The sequence below is a fragment of the Colletotrichum tamarilloi genome (genome assembly GCF_030869305.1).
Source record: "Colletotrichum tamarilloi strain Tom-12 chromosome Unknown Scaffold_86.1, whole genome shotgun sequence".
Taxonomy (NCBI): Eukaryota; Fungi; Ascomycota; class Sordariomycetes; order Glomerellales; family Glomerellaceae; genus Colletotrichum; species Colletotrichum tamarilloi.
In genome coordinates this window covers 123,923-144,195 of record NW_026849469.1, presented here as the reverse complement: position 1 = coordinate 144,195, position 20,273 = coordinate 123,923, and the positions used below count along the sequence as shown (strand labels likewise).

The 20,273-nt window shown below is 50.3% G+C and overlaps 8 protein-coding genes across 8 annotated transcripts; 6 read left to right on the top strand and 2 right to left on the bottom strand.

Annotated features, from left to right (window-relative positions):
• Positions 1–310: 310 nt before the first annotated feature.
• Positions 311–1,444, top strand: CTAM01_13023 (uncharacterized protein; the record flags this gene model as incomplete). The annotated part of the gene is made up of 1 exon (XM_060529028.1): positions 311–1,444. One exon carries the CDS (start codon positions 311–313, stop codon positions 1,442–1,444), a length of 1,134 nt encoding a protein of 377 aa, XP_060376448.1.
• A 316-nt stretch (positions 1,445–1,760) lies between these two features.
• Positions 1,761–2,684, bottom strand: CTAM01_13022 (uncharacterized protein; the record flags this gene model as incomplete). The annotated part of the gene is made up of 1 exon (XM_060529027.1): positions 1,761–2,684. The coding sequence occupies one exon, from the start codon at positions 2,682–2,684 to the stop codon at positions 1,761–1,763; it is 924 nt and encodes a 307-aa protein (XP_060376447.1).
• Positions 2,685–3,927: 1,243 nt separating this feature from the next.
• Positions 3,928–5,800, top strand: CTAM01_13021 (sugar porter family MFS transporter; the record flags this gene model as incomplete). The annotated part of the gene is made up of 2 exons (XM_060529026.1): positions 3,928–4,303; positions 4,359–5,800. The coding sequence occupies 2 exons, from the start codon at positions 3,928–3,930 to the stop codon at positions 5,798–5,800; spliced, it is 1,818 nt and encodes a 605-aa protein (XP_060376446.1).
• Positions 5,801–6,958: 1,158 nt separating this feature from the next.
• On the top strand, positions 6,959–8,826 carry CTAM01_13020 (AMP-binding enzyme; the record flags this gene model as incomplete). The annotated part of the gene is made up of 4 exons (XM_060529025.1): positions 6,959–7,055; positions 7,138–8,384; positions 8,449–8,573; positions 8,631–8,826. 4 exons carry the CDS (start codon positions 6,959–6,961, stop codon positions 8,824–8,826), a joined length of 1,665 nt encoding a protein of 554 aa, XP_060376445.1.
• A 427-nt stretch (positions 8,827–9,253) lies between these two features.
• On the top strand, positions 9,254–10,096 carry CTAM01_13019 (uncharacterized protein; the record flags this gene model as incomplete). The annotated part of the gene is made up of 1 exon (XM_060529024.1): positions 9,254–10,096. One exon carries the CDS (start codon positions 9,254–9,256, stop codon positions 10,094–10,096), a length of 843 nt encoding a protein of 280 aa, XP_060376444.1.
• Positions 10,097–12,176: 2,080 nt separating this feature from the next.
• Positions 12,177–13,001, top strand: CTAM01_13018 (uncharacterized protein; the record flags this gene model as incomplete). The annotated part of the gene is made up of 2 exons (XM_060529023.1): positions 12,177–12,558; positions 12,616–13,001. The coding sequence occupies 2 exons, from the start codon at positions 12,177–12,179 to the stop codon at positions 12,999–13,001; spliced, it is 768 nt and encodes a 255-aa protein (XP_060376443.1).
• Positions 13,002–13,560: 559 nt separating this feature from the next.
• On the bottom strand, positions 13,561–14,164 carry CTAM01_13017 (intracellular hyphae protein 1; the record flags this gene model as incomplete). The annotated part of the gene is made up of 2 exons (XM_060529022.1): positions 13,561–13,983; positions 14,102–14,164. 2 exons carry the CDS (start codon positions 14,162–14,164, stop codon positions 13,561–13,563), a joined length of 486 nt encoding a protein of 161 aa, XP_060376442.1.
• A 4,214-nt stretch (positions 14,165–18,378) lies between these two features.
• Positions 18,379–20,043, top strand: CTAM01_13016 (glycosyl hydrolase family 43; the record flags this gene model as incomplete). Its single annotated transcript, XM_060529021.1, has 2 exons — positions 18,379–18,930; positions 18,982–20,043. The coding sequence occupies 2 exons, from the start codon at positions 18,379–18,381 to the stop codon at positions 20,041–20,043; spliced, it is 1,614 nt and encodes a 537-aa protein (XP_060376441.1).
• Between the last annotated feature and the right edge of the window lie 230 nt (positions 20,044–20,273).

Here is a 20,273-nt window from a genome sequence, read left to right as displayed (position 1 = left end):
CGATCCCAATACGAAGTTCGCGAACATCAGGGATATCCATCGGGCTCAAATCGAAGCGGGTGAAAAGGAGGTTATCACGGCTGAATCCAGCGACTCTGAATGCCCTAGTGAGGCTGGCAGCTGTATTGTAGTGGGTGTGGTTGAGGATCAATAGTTAATAGTAATGAGGAGGTTGGGTTGTGATCCCATCGTTTTTGTGGTGCCAGAAACAGGGGGGTGCCAGGAAGTGGGTATGTTGACTTATGCAACAGATTCCAGCAGCGACGGCGATGAGGCAAAGGAGGAAGCATTTGCCACAGGCAATCCGGCAATGACTCTGTCGGAGAGCAAGCAAAGAAGCGAATGGTTCACCATGACCACATACACCGGTATAGCTGCCATCTTGCCCGTGTGGTTGATCATCGTCACCTCGCTTCCATGGATTCGGAGAACCCACTACAACTTCTTTTACTACACCCATGTCATATTCGGTCTGATCATTTTCGTCGCGGCATGCATCCATGCCAGTACCGACTTCTATCTCCTTCTTCCGGGACTCTACCTCTGGGTCGCCGACTGGACATGTAGACTCTTTGGCGGACAGGCAGGCGGTCTCGCCTCGAAGACCGGTGCGACTCTGGAAAATGCAGGCAACAATTGGCTCAGGATATCCACACACCTGCCAGTCTCAAACAACGCATCAGCGAGCACTTTTGACCTCGTCCAGGAGAAGGGAGAAACTCTGCACGAACCTCTTAGCTACTACTATCTCAGCATCCCATCCATCAGCAAATTACAGAACCACGCATTCACCGCTGCAGTTTCTGCTTCCACCGGAGCTGGTCCCACTTTCCTCTTGCAACCCACTACCGGAAAGAAGCAAAAGAGGCTGAACAAGGAGTGGACTTGGAGGTTGGGCGCCCTCGTTCCTCAACCATTTGGGAGCACACCTCTTGAAGTCCGAGTTGAAGGGCCCTACAGAGTCGGCGACGACGGATTCAAGAGTGCCTCCCACATCGTCTGTATTGTAGGTGGAACAGGAATCACCGGCGCCTTGAGTCTAGCATCATGGTGGTTGGACAAGAGGCCAGCGAACTCCGCCTTCGCTCTCGTATGGGCTGTGCGTCATAAGGAGGCTACGACGATCACGGAGTGGGCTCAACTTCAAGAGGCAGCATCTTCGGTTCCGGAGCTTACTGTGGTTGCCCACGTGAGTTCGGAAAGTGGCCGTTTGGATCCCACCTCATGTATCCGTGGAGCTCTCATTGCCAGCCAGCACACAAAAATGGATTCCGCCGGACATGCTTGGGTCTACAGTTCTGGCCCAGCAGGTCTTATTAGCACCGTTGAGAGGTCGTGTGTTGAGGCTCGGAAGGGTATCGTTGCTGGTATTAGAGGGGGGAGGAGTACCGACTCATGGAAAGTAAACGATCTGGGCTGGTACATGGCGAAGTGGGAAGTCTGAGGTTTTCAACTCCCCCAAGCTTACTAGGTAGATTTTCTTTGTTATCTGCAAATTGCTGGGTTTTCTTGTCTGCACGTGGGTTAATTGGCAGCAATGACAATTGTTCCTAGCGGACTCAACTATTTTAGACTCTACTTTCTTATTTCTCATATGGAAAAGTTGAACAGTATCAAATGCACATTTGAAGTGAGAGCCATGCACGACGTGGACGCACTTGTTCCGATCAGCTGAATAAGACTACATGTAAAACTCAATGGTTGCTAAGTAGAGTACTCAAGTACGATATTACTTTGCGAGAAATTCAGTTGGGGATACACTACGCCCCGATTTCCTTCACAACCCTCTTGACAACCTCATCCAGATCTTCCTCTGACACACCAAGCTTGGTCATGTCGGTGACCTTGGCGCTGTAGTCACCGCCCCAGCCCTCGCGCATGTGGTTGACATAGAAGCCAACCAACATAGCCATGTGATCCCCGTTCTTGAACTTCTCGTTCGAATCAGCCACAACAGCCTCTGCGTCCAAAATCTCAACCTTCCAATCCGCCTCCTTCGTGCCCGTAGCTCGCAGGATGCTATCAAGCATATTCCTCTGGCTGATATAAAAAGACTTCAAGTACACAGGCCTGTTCCGGAACTGCTCAAGCTCAGCATCGGGCAGGCTCAGAACACCAGCGGTGGCCTTTCCGGTCGTGCCAATAGTGGTGGTGATGAACTTGGTGTTTCCACCATCAAACAGCTTCGCAGAGCGGTTCTTGATATCGATGCCCCAGAATCCCTGACCAAGAGACCAGTCGAACCAAGGGTTGTTGACAATGGCGATCCAGCTCAGGCCCAGCTCCTCGGTCAAATCGCGGAACTGCTTCTTGCCCGCGACCATGGGGCTGGCCTCGAGCAATTTGGACGGCGCGGGGTCGGAGCCGAATTCGGTAGGCACGACCCACTTGACGCCGGCCTTGGCCGCAGCACGGATGAGAGGCGCCTGGCCCGTCATATAGCTGTCGAAGCCGAGTTGGAGGATCAGCACATCCTGGCCTTGAAACGCTGAAACCAGGAAGTTTTCGTCAGAGTAGTCGCCCTTCTTGACGATGACGCCGGCTGGGAGTGTGGCGGAGGATTGGGCGCGGGAAACGGCGGTGATGGTGTGGATGCCCTTGTCGAGGAGGGCGTTGAGGGTGAACCCGCCGAGGTTACCACTGGCACCGACGATGGCAATCTTGCGTCCTTGTTGTCCAGACATTTTTAGATTGAATTTTGACTTTGAAGTGATTCAATGCTGTATAACGATTGAGGATTGGTGACTGGCGATTTATAGTAAAAGTTGATTCTTGAGCTTCGATACTTAATTTGTCTTTGTGTTTGAGTGATTGATCTGTGGTGTTCTGCTGCTGTCCTTCATCCACAAGAGGGCAGATGCCATCCTTTAATATTTTTGACATACTGACAGATTCCGATGAGACACAAGTAGTGTTCCCGTTTCCGTGCTCAACAAACAATGCATTATTGCTTCCAGCACCCGGATAGTGTGTAAGCCTTCAGAGACATTGGATCCTCCACCACCATGAAAACGCATCCGGCGAGCACAGACAACATCCAAAGTGCTGCTGACAACTTACAAATGGAGTGGCTGATTGCTAAGCTCCTGGGATCAGCTAACTTAAAAGGGTCCGAAACCTGACCAGATGTGGCTGGTTGGTATCCACACCGCGCGGTTCGGGGGTAAATTAGCCACGTTGGGATGCATCAGCTCCGAGGCTTCGGACTTTTGAATTGCCCATTTTGTTGATTTGGGGCAATTCCCCTCCACAGGCATCCCAGATCTGAGTAATCCAGCTCCTGTCGTTGTGAAGTTTATGAGACAACTCACCGTTTCTTGCAATAACATACCCGGGACTTTCGTGCCGTGAAAGGATTAGGCTGCATGCGTCACTACCTATCTTTGTCAGCTGGAGTTGAGTATCTCATGGTCAAGGAAGGCCGAGAAAATATTTGTGGACAGTGGTTTTGTTCATCGAAAGATGACTTGTTGCTCCCCATGAAGGAGCTAACTTTGGAGCCGACCGGCCATTGCAATTTTCGCAATGTCGAAATGTCTCCGGCTGCGTCTGTCACCAGCTGGCAGTAATCGGACTCGTCTGAAACGCGCCTGTGCTCTCCCAGCTCATCCGGCGGCGCATCGCTGACGGCATTCGGGGACGCAGCATGCGCTCATCCATGTCCATCTTTGCGCAGCTAACAACGACATACGCATTGAATGTCGAAGTAGCAGAACCCATCGTCGCATTGAATCGTCACTCATCTTGCAGAAATTCAAGTGTGATGAGATCGCTTCATTCCACACCGGAGCGTTGACCACCAGCTCTCAGCCTGCTTCGATCACCCTCCGGCTATGGGCAACTGAGCGAGCCACAAATTCACAGCCTTGAGCCTCGTAGGACACCCTCTTGTAATCACCGAGCCAATAAGTTGCAACTGGACTCATAATGGCCTCCGCCTCTCGCGATGGCGCCCGCTTCAAGCCACTCCCCTTGGGACCCTCAGGGCCGGGCTCTAGCTCCTCGAGGTCGTCCTTTGACTCAACGTCCGATCCCAACGATGCCGACGACGAAGCTTTCGCACTTCTATCCGACGAGGATGCCGTATCTCTTCTTTCGGATGACATCGAGCTCGAAGAAATCTCCACAGCCGGGCCATCCGCCGGCTCGGGCTCTCGTCCGGCCAAGTCCCGGTCAGAGATGGATCAACGGTTCCAGGATGCCATCAACGCCGAGCGGAACATGACGCCGCGAGATGCCATCCGCGCCTACCCGATGGCCGTATTCTGGAGTCTCGTCGTGTCTCTATGTGTGATCATGGAAGGTCGGTTCAACATTAGAGACAACTACGTGAGTACTCCAAGCTAATGAGTTTATAGGCTACGACACCATCCTCATCGGCAGCTTCTTCGCCCACCCAGAATTCGCAAAGAAGTTCGGCGATGGCAAAGATAATGAAGGCCGAGACCAGCTCTCCGCCCTCTGGCAAGCCGTCCTCGGCAACAGCAGCACCTTTGGCTGCATCATCGGCGTCATCGCCAACGGCTTCCTCGTTGAGCGGTGCGGCCAAAAGACAGCCCTCATCAGCTCTCTCTTCGTACTCTCCGGCTGCATCTTCATCACCTTCTTTGCAACCAATAAGACCATGCTCATGCTTGGTCAGATCGCGTGCGGCCTGCCCTGGGGCGTCTTCGCATCCTCAGCACCCGCGTATGCGTCTGAGGTCTTGCCGTTGACGCTGCGGGTGTATCTGACTACGTGGACCAATATGTGCTTCATCATCGGCCAGCTCATGTCCGCGGCCGTGCTCGCGGGGCTACTGCCGCGGAAAGACGAGTGGTCCTATCGAATTCCGTTCGCATTACAATGGTCCTGGCCAGTACTGCTTATCCCGCTGCTGGTATTTGCTCCGGAGTCCCCATGGCATCTTGTCAGGACCGGCCAGCTCGACAAGGCGGAGAAGGCATTGTTACGTCTCCAAAGGCGAAAAGTTAACAACCTAGACGCCAAAGTCCGTCTACGTGAAATCATAGAAACCGATAGAATGGAGCAGGAGCACCAGACAGGAACAACCTACTGGGACTGCTTCCGCGGCGTCGAACGTCGCCGCACAGAGATCGCATGCGTAGCATTCGCAGGCCAAGTCCTCTCCGGCTCGAGCTTCGCCTACAACTCAGTATACTTCTTTCAGCAAGCCGGACTGAACCCGCAAGATGATTATAACCTCAATGTCGGCGGTACCGCGCTAGCTCTGGTGGGAACCGTCGTCAATTGGGTCGCGCTGATGCCGTACTTTGGCCGTCGTCGTATCTATCTCTGGGGCATGTTTAGCATGTCCACTATACTCTTCATCATCGGCGTCCTCGACAGGATAGGCCGGTTGCCGAATGCACCATCGTCACCCATAGGCTGGGTCCAAGCCTGTCTTACCCTGGTGTGGACTTTTATCTTCCAGCTATCGGTCGGTCAGCTTGGGTGGGCTATCCCAGCCGAGGTTGGATCTACGCGTCTACGGCAGAAGACCATTTGTGTCGCGAGGTCTACCTATTATGTGATGAATCTACTGGCAAACGCCTTCCAGCCATTTTTTATCAATCCGAACGCGTTGAATCTCAAGGGTACTACGGGTTTCGTCTGGGGAACCTCGGCGTTTCTCACATTTGTGTGGGCATTTTTCCGGCTGCCGGAAACAAAGGGGCGCACGTACGAGGAGCTGGATTATCTCTTTCACAACAATACCGCGACGAGGCAGTTTGACAAGACGGAGGTGGATGTTTTTGAAGGAGGCTATGAGAAAGTGTCACCACCTAACTCTCGATGAGTTCCTTCATGTTCTCCTGTAGGATTCAGCTACTGGATGAGAGGACATAGCAATAGGTAAAGTGCTTAGGTACTTGTATGAAGAGAAGGAATGACAAGTATCACTTCTTGTCCGATTGGGAAGACATGCCATTGACCAATAGTGGTTTCTTCCTGTTTATCACACGATGTCTTGCGCAGTCGCTGTTCACCTAGATCCAGAGATCTCGGTCAGCGAGCGTTTCTTGGAAATTTGAGATTTGTGAGCCCTGAGTCTGGATACATGACGTAGCTCATGACTATGCGCACACTCGAAGTCACTATCCCGAGGTCTTGTCAATGGTAAACATTTCAGCTGAAGTAGCGCTTGTACATCAGATGCCTCGATCTTTTGACTCGTCAACCTCGATTCAAATCCGGCAGAGGCTTGCACGAAGAGCAGGGATCATAGCTCAACGCCACGGAATCTCCCCGCACATCCACAGCCTAAAGGCAAAAGGGCAAAACACACACACACACACACCGACCCCGGTCAAGCTTGCTCTCCCCCACCAAAGGGCGTCAGGGCGCAGCCAACACGCTGGCAAGCTTCGGAGACTCGACGCTAACGAAGCGGTTACCCCAACGAGTAAGCAGACTGGAACGTCGGCGAGCGGGCAGAGCAACGATCCTCCCTCTGTGTAGAATCATCCTCGGCACTGGGCGGCCATTCTAATTAGCTATGGTTTCGCGAAACGCGTGCGCGGGGACTAACCTGCGGCTTCCCACGGCTTCGGTGCATGAGACGGGCCCGGATCTTGATAACAGATGCAATGCGGGGAAAGCTATCTTAGTGAGCTGCTCGATTCACACAACGTCTTCTTTTCTCGGTCAGCTCTTCTCCAAAAACTCACTTCTTCACCTCTGATTTACTGAGTAGTAATTCGTTCCGCGTGCATTGACCTCTGACAATCACTTCCTCCAACGTCTCACCCTGACTCCAATTTAACCTTCTTGAAGCTGCTTATCTCCTCTCCATCTCACCTACCTCTCCCTCTTTCTGCGTTGACGCGAGCACACATCAAGCTGGAAATACTTAAGAGTAGAGCAAGCTTCAGACACGGCCTATCTACCTACGTTACAGGCCTGAGATATTATCCTAACAACGCGTTCCAGATCTTGGAAACCGGCAACATTCAAGATGGCGACTGTTGTAGAGAAGCGGGGCGGCCAGACCATTTACAAGTCCCCGGATCACATCGATCTCCCCAAAGTCGACCTCCTCACATTTCTATTCGGTGAGTCTCACAGTCACGCAGACCTTCAACACACACCGGCATTCTCCACCGTTCGCCAAACACACATGCTGACAGGATGCAGACTCACCAAATGAAAGACTCCGCGATGACACAGTCCTCCACGCCGACGCGGCCGATCCATCCAGATCAATCACCAAATCCCGCCTAGTAAAGGCTCTCAAACAGCTTGGTCACACCCTCCGCCACCAGTACGGCATCAACAAGGGTGACGTGGTGCAGGTCATCTTCACAGGCCACTACATGGCTCCCACCGTCTTCTACGGTATCATGGCAGCGGGCGGCACCGTCGCGGCGTCAACGCCGTCCTCAACCCCGCCAGAGGTCGCGCGTCAGATCAACCTCACCGAGAGCAAGATGGTCATCTGCAGCCCTGACCTCAAGGCGCTCGCCGCTGCTGGTGGATCAGCTGCGGGACTACCCGACGATCGGATTCTCTACATCGGCGACAGCCACGAGTTCCAGCTCTTCGAGGCTAAGACGGATAAGCGTGTGCCTCTTTCGTCACAGGAGCTCGACTGGGAACGGGTGACGGACCAAACGAGACTCGAAAACACTGTCGGCTGTTACATCTACAGCAGTGGCACGACTGGTATCCCAAAGGCGGTCAAAATCTCTCATGCAAACATGATTGCGCAGACCATGTTCATCTCGACGCCGACGATAGAATATTACAAGACGCACCCGAAGATGGAGTACATCACGCTCGCACATTTACCGGCAGCTCACATCTCTGGTCTCCAAGCCTACATCGTCAACCAGACCTTCATGGGCGGTATCGTCTACTGGATGAAGAAGTTCAACTTTGTGGAATTTCTAGACTACGCGAAAAAGTACAAAATCACATCCTTCTTCAGCGTGCCGCCTATCTATCTCATGATTGCGAAATCACCGCTGGTCAAGGATCATCTCGACACCGTGGAATTCGCCCTCACGGGAGCTGCGGCTCTAGGAGGCGAAACCCAAGCCGAAGCACAGCGAAAAATGGGCAAGGGAAAAGCGATCCTCGGCCAGACGTGGGGTCTCAGCGAAACTACCGGCGGGTTCACGATTCTTCCCCGCCATCTCACAGATGACACGGGAAGCGTGTCCATGATTGTGGCCAACTGCGAAGCTCGGCTCGTCGATGATGAGGGGAAGGACGTCGAGGTTGGCCAGCCGGGCGAGATGTGGTGCCGTGGGCCAATCATCACCAAGGGGTACTACAAGAACGATAAGGCCAATAAGGAGGCATTTGTTGATGGTTGGTTCTGCACTGGCGACCGATTGTCGTTCAAGGATGGAAAGTTCTACTTCGTGGATCGGAAAAAGGTTCGTATTATTTGCTTTCTTGGTACGCGCTACCTCGGATGAAACTATAGCTAACAAACCTCAGGAACTCATCAAATACAACGGTTTCCAGGTGGCTCCAGCCGAACTTGAAGCATTACTGGTCACGCATCCGAAGATCCAAGATGCGGCCGTCATTGGCGTCGAAGGCGAAGGCACCGAGCTTCCAAGGTACGCAACTTCCAACTCCGTTAGCCAGCATAAACCAGTGAACTAACGTCCTTCTAGAGCTTATGTGGTCGCCGATAAGAAAAAGATTTCTGGAGAAGAAATCCAGAAGTGGGTGGCAGATCAGGTTGCTAGTTACAAGAAACTTCGTGGCGGCGTGATTTTTATCGATGCCATCCCAAAGAGTCCCTCTGGAAAGATCTTGCGCAAAGATCTAAGGGCACTTGTGAAGCGCGAGGCTGGCGCGAAGCTCTGATAGAACTGAGGTAGACAGCCCATAGAGAATGTGGACAGAGAAAGCTTCACTTCATGAAATACCATGCGTTGTTGATGCCTTGGGACTTAACATTGAGTTTTGTCTGAAGGTCCTTTCTCCGAAGTCCACGTAAAGTTCAACATCAACTCTAACGTCCGCTACCGTTCTTGGTAGTCCAGGCCGCGGTGGTCAGTACCAGAGTCGTCCCTTACGTCAGGTAGGGCCATTTTGGATCTATCTCCGAAGGGTATTGCTCTAGGTATGCTATGTGAAATTCCCCTTGACACTTCTTCTTGCCATCCGCACCTTCATCCTTTGACCTGCATCTGTGTTACATCTAATCCATATTGGATCTCTGGGACAACAACGTCACTAATTACTTCTGTCGTCATCATAATTTCACATCACCTCTTCGGAAACCGCAACCATGGGACTCTTAGCATCTATCAGAAACCGTCGTTCCGGTGCGGGAAAACCGAGGCCTCCTCCTCAAGCATTAACCCATGTGCAGCAGCCTATGCCATATTCTCCTGCCACAGTTGGTCCAGCTACCTATGAAGCTCCGACGAATTTGGCTCCTATCCAGCAGGAAAACGAACGCCTTCCCCAACTCACGCAAAGTATGGAAGAAGAGAGAATGAGAGAGCGAGCCCTCGTCAACCAGATCGTCGAGGCCGCCTATCGAGAGAGATATGGTGATCAGTGGCACCTTCATCTTCAAAATCAGCACCTGAAACCACTCGAGATCAGACGCAAGCCCGTTCCCTCTAGCCAATCAACCTCTCGGGACACCAGCCCCGGCGCCTCGTCCCACTATAGCGGCACTACGATGAACGAGCACGCTGAGGGATCTCAGCTGAACACACCGAGTCCCAACTCCAGCAGATCCGGCTCCCAAAGCCCTCACAGAAGCGAACATGAAGGAAGCAGTGGCCAAGCAGACCCTTCTACAACATTTGTCGACGGGAGCAATCACTCGCGTGTGGTCAACGCCGGGAATAATATGCACCCTTATGCTGCAGTTTGGCCTATCAGCTACGATCCTCCGCCATACACTGCCCACCGACCTCTTTCTGTTATCTCGGAGGAAGGCACAGGCCAGACAGCAGTTCAAACAGCAGCTCGACGTGCACTTCTGCTCGCAGCTCAGAACCAGGTCGTGCCCGTGGTAGTGAACAAGAAGAAGAAGAAGTTGAAGTATGAACCAGCTCCCCTGAACCATCTTACTCGAGGAACAATGCGGAAGAAGCCTATGGGTACTTCGAAGTAAGGGAGGAGAAAAGTCGGTACCAAAAGTAGAAAGAGTAAAATAGGATATAATGAAGTAGTATTCATAAATAGCGAATTTTACATGTGTCTTTCTGGAAGAGGCTTATACAACATCATGTCTCTGCAATATGATGTCTTCAAAACCATCAAACTTGTGGCGAGTAAAATTACCGGTCCCATAGCACCATTGATGAACAATGATTAAGCAGGAGATATGCCTAGTATGAACTCCTCATGATAAACTAGAAGATATTAGTGTGTCGACGGCATTCATCTCTCCACCACGAGGATCCAAACATTGAGGATCAAGATTAGACGCAACATGGCCAATCACTTGATAAGCTTGCTATGAATTTTGACTCGAAAGAATCCCTCAAAAACAATTGAAGCGCGATGAAGCGTGAAGGGCTGATTCGCATTGGACAAAGTTCCGCCTCAACAAGTGAGAATCAGGGCCTATCTCAACTTGGAGCTCTCGCCGAACTACTCGTATTGCTGACCAGGCACTTATGATATTGATCCTTCAAGAAGCTCCTGCAGCATTTTGCCAAGTCAGGTGGATTTGTTCGAAGGCCCAGCCGGCCTTCCAGCTGTTCCAGCCTGCACGAAATCGTACAGCCTACAGCCGGGTCTTGCTTTAGTCGAACCATTCTCCAACGAGAGTGCACATCGTGGTCTGGACTCAAGATATGAGGTCATTGCATCATACTTTGTGAGACAGTGATCACATTTATCGACTTTGTCACATTTCTAGGCAGGCCGAGGCTGACGAAGTGATTTTCTTGTCCACCACCTTGCAGCTGGGTCTCGCTAGTTAGGCGATTCCGTGAGGAGCCGAGACAAGACGATCGTCTGTCTCCCCCCACCTTCCTATTCCACTTGGTGTTAGTTCATCCCATCTTGCCCATGACCCAAATGTTAGGATTTGATGCAATGTGACCATCCACTCGTCTTCCAGACCACCGGAGCATCATCGGCAACCCGCCGTCATGGGTGGATGGAGCGAGGAATGACACGATTCATCAGCTCTGATGCTTCAGGACGTGATTCTACCAATAGATAAGATAGACCATCGCTGACCGGCATATCAGGCGGGGTCAGGATGTAGTCAGATAGAGTTCGGGGTGCCTGCACTGACGTGAGATAAAGTAGACCAGTCGGCAAAACGCGTGTTACTCCGGCAGCGGGGCGGGACAGCCCGTCAAGGGAGCGGCTGCGGGCTTCTAGTCCGAGAAGCAGGGGCTTCGGTCCTTAGATGGAGAGGATTGCCGCTGTAGGCGCGTGGATGATTCCTCATCGAACTCGGTCATGCAGCTCCTGCCATCGCTGCAGTTTACCGCCATCGACCGCGGAGTTCTAGGATGTCTCACTTCTCGCCCTGATTAAGGTTGTGACGATAATCAAGTGCGGACTTTTTCTCGGCCGATGGCAATATCAAGGGAGTAAAGGTGAAGGCTGACTTCCCTAGAAGCCGGTATTATCATATGGAAACTCCGAGCCGATCGAGGCAAGGGAGAATGCCAGCTTTGCATTCGCATGCCAACGCCACACCCGTCAGCGCAAATCCAGCCTCATAGACCCTTCAGGCTCGGACTTGGCAATGAGAGAACTGCTCGAAATGGTCTGGAGGGGTGTGCTACATGTTTCGCAGCGGGATGTTACGATTGGTGGTTGGAAGGGACCACTTCTTCTTGGCTGCGCGGAGCCTCGAGTGATTTCCAATTTCCATCCCTTGAGAAAGTGCGCAACCCACCTTCATCACCCTGTTAGTTCGCGAGAGCGTCATTCGTCTCCTCGGATGCCCTCGCCTTCCTTCAAGCAGGTCATCGGCCAGTATGCAGGGGACATGCGAGATGCAATGGACTTGCGTTGCAGGATTCAGGCAACGTTGCGTTCTCATCATCGAGAAACTGATCATGACGTGCCCAGGTTATGAGGCCTGGCTAGACCTCACGAAGTGAAGTAGATGCTATGTTTGAAGACTATAAGTAACTCAGTGTTACTCACTGCAAAATAGGATGGAAGAGAAACTCAAGCTATCCAGACCAAACCCCCTATTCTCGTAGATCATTCAAATCACAATGCACTTCTCATTTATCGCATCTGCCCTCGTGGCAATCACCCCAGTCCTTGCTTTGACTCGGTCTCCTGCGCCGACTGTTACAAATGGCCAATACGTTGTGGACGGCTACGCATATGCCAAGCGCCAGATTTTCAACTTTGCCAGTGGCACTACCCTTCCCAGTGGCCTCTACAAGAGCACATGGAACATTTCTGACCCGCCAACCCATCGCTTCGACGCAGCCAATGTGGTTGTCGGCAGTGGGTATATGAATCTCAAGGTTCCTGGCGGCCAGACAGCCATGCCTTACAGCGCAGCCGAGGTCTCCACGACCTTCAACGTCAAGTACGCCTCAGTTCGTACTGTCGCTATCTTCAGTGAGCCTGCTGGAGTCTGCAACGGTAAGTCACGTATTCGCGCCCCAGAATCTGCCACTCGGTACTAACAATCGACTATAGGGGCTTTCTTCTATCAGAGTGACAGCCAAGAGACTGACATCGAGTGGCTTTCTGATCCGGCTTCCCTTAGCAACCAAGGAACTCGCAAACTCTGGCTCACGAACCAGGATGCTGATGGAGATGGTATCAAGACATACAACGCCATCTCACCCCCTGCCAGCCCAACTACCACCGAGCACGAGTACCGTCTCGACTGGACTCCCGGCCGCGTTACCTGGTACGTTGATGGCGTCCAGGTATGGACTACGACTGGTGACGTGCCCTCTGCCAGTGGTCCTTGGGTTTTTAACAACTGGTCCAACGGCGACAAGGGATGGAGTGCCGGACCCCCTGCCACCCAGGCCGACTTCAAGATTAAGGATATTTACATGTACTACAACCAGTAAACTGTGGAGGGCTTGTATACGTTGAAAGCTTGTGCCATTGAATGTGGTCATTACCGTCAAAATCTGTCTAACATGGCCCAAACAATGGTCACATCTGATGTCTCAAGGCCTTACGGAATCAGTTATGTACGCAGGGATGTTTCAAATCAATTTATCAGTTCGATCATGCACGGTGCTATATATCTTGCAATTGAACGAAAGTTGTTCATATAATGATATCGGGAGAGGGAGAGTTGAGCTGGCTAGTCTCATACAAAGTACTTTGGTTTCTATGACAGGTGGAGGAAGCCGCAAAAGCCTTCCTCGCGCCTGTTTATCAGTAGCGCTGGCTAGGTACAAGTAACTACTATAACATCAAGACTGCTCACGTTATTGGAGACTCAGAGTACACACGTCGCAGGTGTTAAATAGATGGCAGCAAGTGAATGATTGTATCCAGCTCAATTTTAGTGCAGTAAGCTACGATCTATACCACTCTACAAGTTCGGCCCAGACAATCTTGTCAATCCAATGTTCCTGTTGCGAGACAAATTCACCAGATCCATAGCGTGGGAGCTCTTTAACAGACGGGAATATTGATGACATCGCCAACTTGGAGCAGAAGAGGGTCGACACCCTGGTTGGCAGCAAGGAGAACGTTGACATCAAGGCCGAGACGCTCGGCGACGATGAAGAAGGTGTCGCCGGCGACGATGGTGTAGGTGGCCGCGCCGCCCTCAACACAGGTACCGGTGCCGGGCTTGGACAAGCAGGAGGTGTTGTCGGGGTTGCAGACGTAGGTGGGTACCTTGAGGACCTGGCCAAGGGCAATGAAGTTGGGGTTGGTGAGGTTGCTGGCGTTGGCGATGTCGCAGATGCCAGAGCTGTACTTCTGGGAGATGATGGTCAGGGTGTCGTTGGAGACGACAGTGTAGTCGATGGTGGGGCCGGGGGAGCAGGTAGGGGTGGCGGTCGCCGAGGCCGTGGCGGTAGGAGTTGCCTGCTGTTTGATTGTTAGTTTGAGTTCATCTTCATTTATGTTCAACTGTAGCTGAGCTCGGTCGTCCATGGTGTGGAAGATCATTTCAACTGATATGATGCTAGAAGTTGAGGTAGCTTACAGGAAGGGCAGCGGCCAGGCCGGCGATGGCGAGGACTGAGAAAAGGGCGGAAGTGAACTGCATTGTGGCTGATTTGGGAGAATCAAGATTATTGGAGTTGAGCGAAGGAATGAAGGTTGGTAGTATCGAAACGATTGTGTTGGTATAGAGAGAGACTGGATCGAGAAGCTGGATGCTGATGATGACTTCCTAATAGATCAGTAGTACTCGACGATCTCTCGCCCTACTTGTATGGAAATCAACAGCCCCTGAGAGAAGAGGGAACCAACAGTTCGGACGCTAGCATTCTAGATCCCGTGAAGGAGCACTTGGCAACGGCAGTGTCTGTTTGTGGGGGCAGATTGGTTAGGGGCTTGTTCAAAGAGGGGCTGTGTGATGAAGCTCTCCGTGTTTTGTTCAGGCTAATTCGCAATGTGTCAAGGCGCGAGACAACAAGCAACAGTAGACGAGGCTGTTGCGAGCAGCAAATTCACGATTGGAGTGAGAGGTACTTCCTGAGCCATGGGCTTGGGTCACTCGGAGACTCGGGCATGATCGTGTTCCTGGCAAGCCAAGCAAGTAAACCTAAATTTCTGGAGATCGTGGCCCCCTGATTGACTCGTGCCAGACGTTGGGTCTGGGGAGGCCCTTGCAAATTTGCTGCGGTTGCCAGGAGGCCAGAACGATGTTTCTAGAATTTCAATATGAAATCACTCAATATCCCTTCTGTGCAATTTTTACATTTCATTAGGTGACGTGGCTCTCCTCGACTCCATGACTTTGGCGCCAGCGAGCTGACGATGGCCGAGCATTGGCGTTTCCGACCCGAAGACTTTAGGAGTTGGAGACAATAGCACATGTTAAGATGAAATTCGAATAGTAAACTTGGACTTAAAGCAAACTTACCCTCCACAGCCTGAAGTCTCCTGATAAAGTCGAAGTACTGGACGGCTCCGTGTTCGCGACCCAGCGTTGACGGGTTATTACGCGGAGCATATAACTGGGGCAATCAATCAAGGTTTGAGGCTCATTCAAGGTCACCCCACCCTCACCGTCCGAACCATCGTCTCATCTCTCGCAAAGCCTGGCTCAACTGTTTGCATCGAAATTATCTGCCTAAGCATTTCTGCTCACTCACTTCCCGATAACACCAATGCCTAGAGTACTCTAGATGACTTTAAATGCTCAACTTCGACAGTTACTTGATGGTTCGAAATATTGGGATATTCCTTCACATCCCGTAGACACGATGGACGGCCTCTCCACTTTCGACCGAAAATCGTATAGGGATTTCCCAGATCGGTCTCGGACTGATGAACTTAGACTCCGTGTGGAGATCGCGGAGGGGTCCACATGCCCCAAAGCCACGCCATGCTACCCATGAGTCCCGGGCTTTCCGATCAGTTCGCCGTGTAGCAACCTTGAGGCGGTGCTCACTCTTTTTACTAGGACAACGTTCAAACGGACAAGAGAAAACCCAGGAAAGCGGTAGCCACAACGAAAATGCAACCTCGTGTTGTCCGAAAAGGGGTCGTGAAGGGGGCAAAAGCGGACCAGACTTCCCATTTCTGCATTGAAAGCCTTGTCTTCATATTGCAATCCATCGATCTCGCTGGCATGTTGCTGCCAGCCATACAGTCTTGGCGCGAATGCCCTCATAATTGCAGGCCGCGTCAAGCTCGGCAGTCTATTTTTGAGAGATTCTGTGGGGTTGAGATGCTGTCAAGCTTTGAGTCTAATAGTAGGTTGCTTTTGTTCTAAGTACCTTGTTCTCGAAGAAAGTTAATTCTTTTTAAGTCACAAGTATAAGAATATAGTTTTAATAAAATAATATAATACCTACTTAGTACTTAAATTAAGATACTTTTTTAAGCTTATTATAAAAAAAAGATAATTATATTACTAACTACTTATTATTAAAGTTTATAAGTAGTACTATAGCTTTAATTATTATAGTTTTAACTATAATAGCTTTATTTATAATAAGTAAAAAATCTAATTATAAATCCCTTAAAAACCTCTTATTAAGAGCTATAAGAGCCTCTAAGTTAAGTTAAAATACTTATTAAAATACTTATAACTAAACTAACCCTATAATAATAATTTTAATAAAAAACTTAAAAAAAAATACTAAAATCCTCGCTATTATTAAATATAATTTATAAATTATAATAACGTAACTATAGAATATTATTAATATATTTTATATTAAAAAGGGTATTATTAATATTAATAAGATAAATAGGGCTATATTAATATAATACTTTTACTTCTTTTTATAGCTCGAGGATAATTACTTTAAATAGTATTAAAAGTTTATTAAAAAGCTTTTTTAAATATTTTAGTATATTTATTATTATTTTTATAATAATAAGATTCCTAGTACTTATATATAAAAATAGGTTATTTATTTTTAAATAATAATACTAGCTTATTAATAAGCTATTAAAACTACGATTTTAGTGATTTTTTAATAAAAAAGAGGGTAAAATAGAAAAAAGAATAAGTAATTTATAAAAAAGGTTAAGGTTAAATAGTATAGAATTCGAGGGCAGGGTAGCGTCTATATGTACTACGGTAATCCTCTAGTAATACAAAACAATGGAGTTAAACAGTGGGGGGGGGGGGGGTTGCTTTTGTTCAATCGCCATCGCCGTACTCTCCGAGGATTCGCTAGATTGAATGGATTCGCCTAGAAGCTTTGGGGAGGGTGGCTTTCTTAGTGGAGGCGATTTGAGGAATTACGTCTCTTTGTCGGATCATATCCGACGTGGCATCTATTACTTCTAAGCCGCGTGGATCAAACTATTTCAAGCCCACACAACAGTGGTCTCTTGGGCACTCTCTGTTTTGGAGACGATTGTCCCATAGCCGGGAAGAACGTTCGTGGCCAAGCCAGCTACTAATCCCATCTATAAACCCTCTCGAGTGCTTCGTCAATCGGGGCAGATGAAAGTCTAAGCTTGTTATCGGAGAAGATGAATTCTTCGTGGGTCACAAGTACGAGGATGCAGCTTTGATGGAGCAGTGTAGTGCCCACCCCGCCCTTGATTGACGTGCTTTTTCAAGCTTGCCATAAGAGGACAATGGCTATACTGGACAGATGAAAGTCGTCAATTAAGGACATCCTTATGCTCAGAGTATGTTCACCATGACTTAAATTCATGCTAGTGACTAGCAGCGCTTTCCGGACATGGGCTACTGCTCTGTTGAATATATCGCATTACCAAATTTAAAGTGGATATAATGAAGAGTTCTCGGATCATTCTGTTTCTTTCATTTCCAAAGGCTGTTGAGGACCGCAATAAGGCATGACTTGGCCTCTGGAAGCAGACACGAATTTTCGCCCCTTTCCCAACAATGACTCGTAAACTTGGAGGCAACCGCGCGCTTAGCATTGATGCAGGCGACATCGCTCAGAGATTGCCACCTCATTTACTGATGAGAGTCATTATGTAAGTAAGGTAAGATGAGAAGACTGAGGGCAGGTCAAAACTGTTGGTGCCCGGAAGTTGATGGAACCAAATCGATGACGGGTTATTCGCCCTTGCTGAAGCGGTCAAGTACACAGATAATCCAGCTTGATGACCTTCCCGATGTACCCCTTCTCATAGCACCCTGAATGCGCTCCAGATATCATCGCTTGCTCTGTCTTACCCTTGCAGTATTTTCCATCTCATACAGCCTTATGGATCATGTCCGTCAAGTCAACGACTTAGAGGTTTATTCAAGGTATCTAGTCAATTTGCGGGCAAGGTAAGCGAGCAATCACGCCTAGGGAATCCGTCGAGGTGGATAGAGAAACTTGTATGGAACTCCGTTGTCGACTTCCTAAATGCCATTACGGCCATTATCTGTCATCCTGCAAAACGTGGCTAAGCAGTCACTTCACTGATCAATGTGTCTGGACGTCGCGACGATGATCGTGGCCCGCTTCCCCGCATGATGCTGGAGAATCTCCGTCCGTTCCCCTCACCTCATCAGTTGCATCCCCAGCCTCCGCCTTTAGCCGCCCCAGATCAACCCCAACTCGGATGTTGCGCACCAATTGCAAGATGGATCTGATCCGGGATCACACTTCGCGCAATCGTCTTATTTGTGCGCAAAGTGATCGTTTCTCGGCGTTGTGGAATAGCTCACGTCGATCCGTGTCAACGAGTGGGAAGAGAGCTAATATTCGGCCATGATTGAGGCCATAATCAGCTAGCTTCGGGCACTATAATAATAAGCTTATCACGACTGTGGTCGTCTCTTGAGACTTCGGTACCGATTCGTTATGATCTAGATCAGCCACCAACATGATATTCTCCCTCCTTTCAGCCTTGGTGCTAGCGGCCTCTGTGGCCCTAGCCCAGGATACCTCGTTCACGAATCCTGTTCTGTGGCAGGATCTTGCCGATTTGGAGGTCATTCGCGTCAACAACACATACTACTACACGGCTTCGACGATGCACTATTCTCCAGGGGCACCTGTGCTCAAGAGTTACAACCTTGTTGACTGGGAGTATGTGGGACACTCGGTACCTGAGCTCATCTTTGGAGAAGAGTACTACCTGAATGGCAGCACCAGTGCCTATGTAGGCGGCATTTGGGCTTCTTCCTTGAAGTACCGGGAAAGCAATGGCCTGTTCTACTGGTACGGGTGTATTCAGTCTGGCGGAATGAAGACCTGGATTTTTACCGCTAGTGATCCAGCGGGACCCTGGATTGCTCAACCCCCCATCGAAGAATGCTTCTACGACTTGGGGGTCCTTGTTGATGACGATGATACTATGTATGTCGCGTACGGAAGATACAACATCAGCGTCGCTCAACTCTCACCCGATGGGCTGCAGCCGGTCAGGAACGAGGTAAGTTCCGAATCCGGAACATGCAAGGGCATCTTTAACTTCTCTTTCTAGGTTGTGTGGGTCGACCCAGTACGATATCTGGAAGGAGCAAGATTCTATCACATTGGTTCCAGCTATTACATCTGGCTGACCAAGCCCGCGGATGGTCAGCATGTGTTGAAAGCAGATAACCCGTGGGGTCCGTACACCAATCGTACGGTTCTCGACAGGATGGCATCCCCAATTCCGAACTCCGGAACACCTCATCAGGGAGGCATTGTGGATACCCCTGATGGTGACTGGTGGTATATGTCATTCTTGGACGCGTATCCAAGTGGCCGCATCCCGGTTCTGGCACCGCTTACATGGGACGAAGAAGGCTGGCCTCAAATTGTTACGGATGAGGCCGGAGGCTGGGGCAAGACGTATCCGATGCCTATTGAGACGGAGAAGAAGGTGAAGGCAGCTGGAGCGTACACCGACAACTTCGATAGCCCTGTTCTCTCAGCCGAATGGGCTTTCAACCACAACCCGGACAACTCTGCCTGGGAGCTCGGCCCTGACGGTCTGACACTGCATACGGCAACTATCACAAGCGATTTATACAGAGCGAGAAATACTCTTGCCCACAGAATCCAAGGACCAAAGAGCAGCGGCACATTCCGACTGAATCTTGGCAATATGGCTGATGGCGACGTATCAGGCGTCTCAATCTTCCGCGACGAGTCCGCTTACATTGGGTTCCGCAAGGAGGGCGGCACTCTGAAGCTTGTCGCGGTTCATGATCTTATTTTGTCCGAGAGCTCTGGCTGGCAGACGACCTCCAATGGCACGATCGTAGCCACGGCCACTGAGTCTGAAGTCGACCTGTCGGGGGTTGCCGATGGTTCTGTGGACATCTACCTTCGCATAGTCGCAGACGTCCACCCGACCTTTGGGGTTGAGGCAGATAACCCGAGCCAGCTGCTGTACAGCCTCGACGGAGAGAACTTCACCCAGCTTGGACCGGACTACCCCCTCCACAACAGGTGGCAGTTCTTCCTAGCGTTCCGTTTCGCAGTGTTCAATTATGCTACGACGTCTCTTGGGGGTTCAGTCGTGGTAAAGGAGTTCACTCTCGATTCTGTAAATTAGCTCAACACTTCTTGGATAGAAATCCTCGTGACGAAGAAACTGGTCCGAATGTCACTGCGGAAACTGTGGTGCGCTGTTCCGGCTAGTATGACTATCGATATGAATGTGAGACCCTTCGTTGAGCCATTCCTTTCTGGTCGCTGTTCGTGTGAACATCTTCCTTCAGTGCTTTATGTACATTTTTTTCGGCCTTCTCAACATGTTCTTCTGCGATGGGTCGTTCTTGAGGA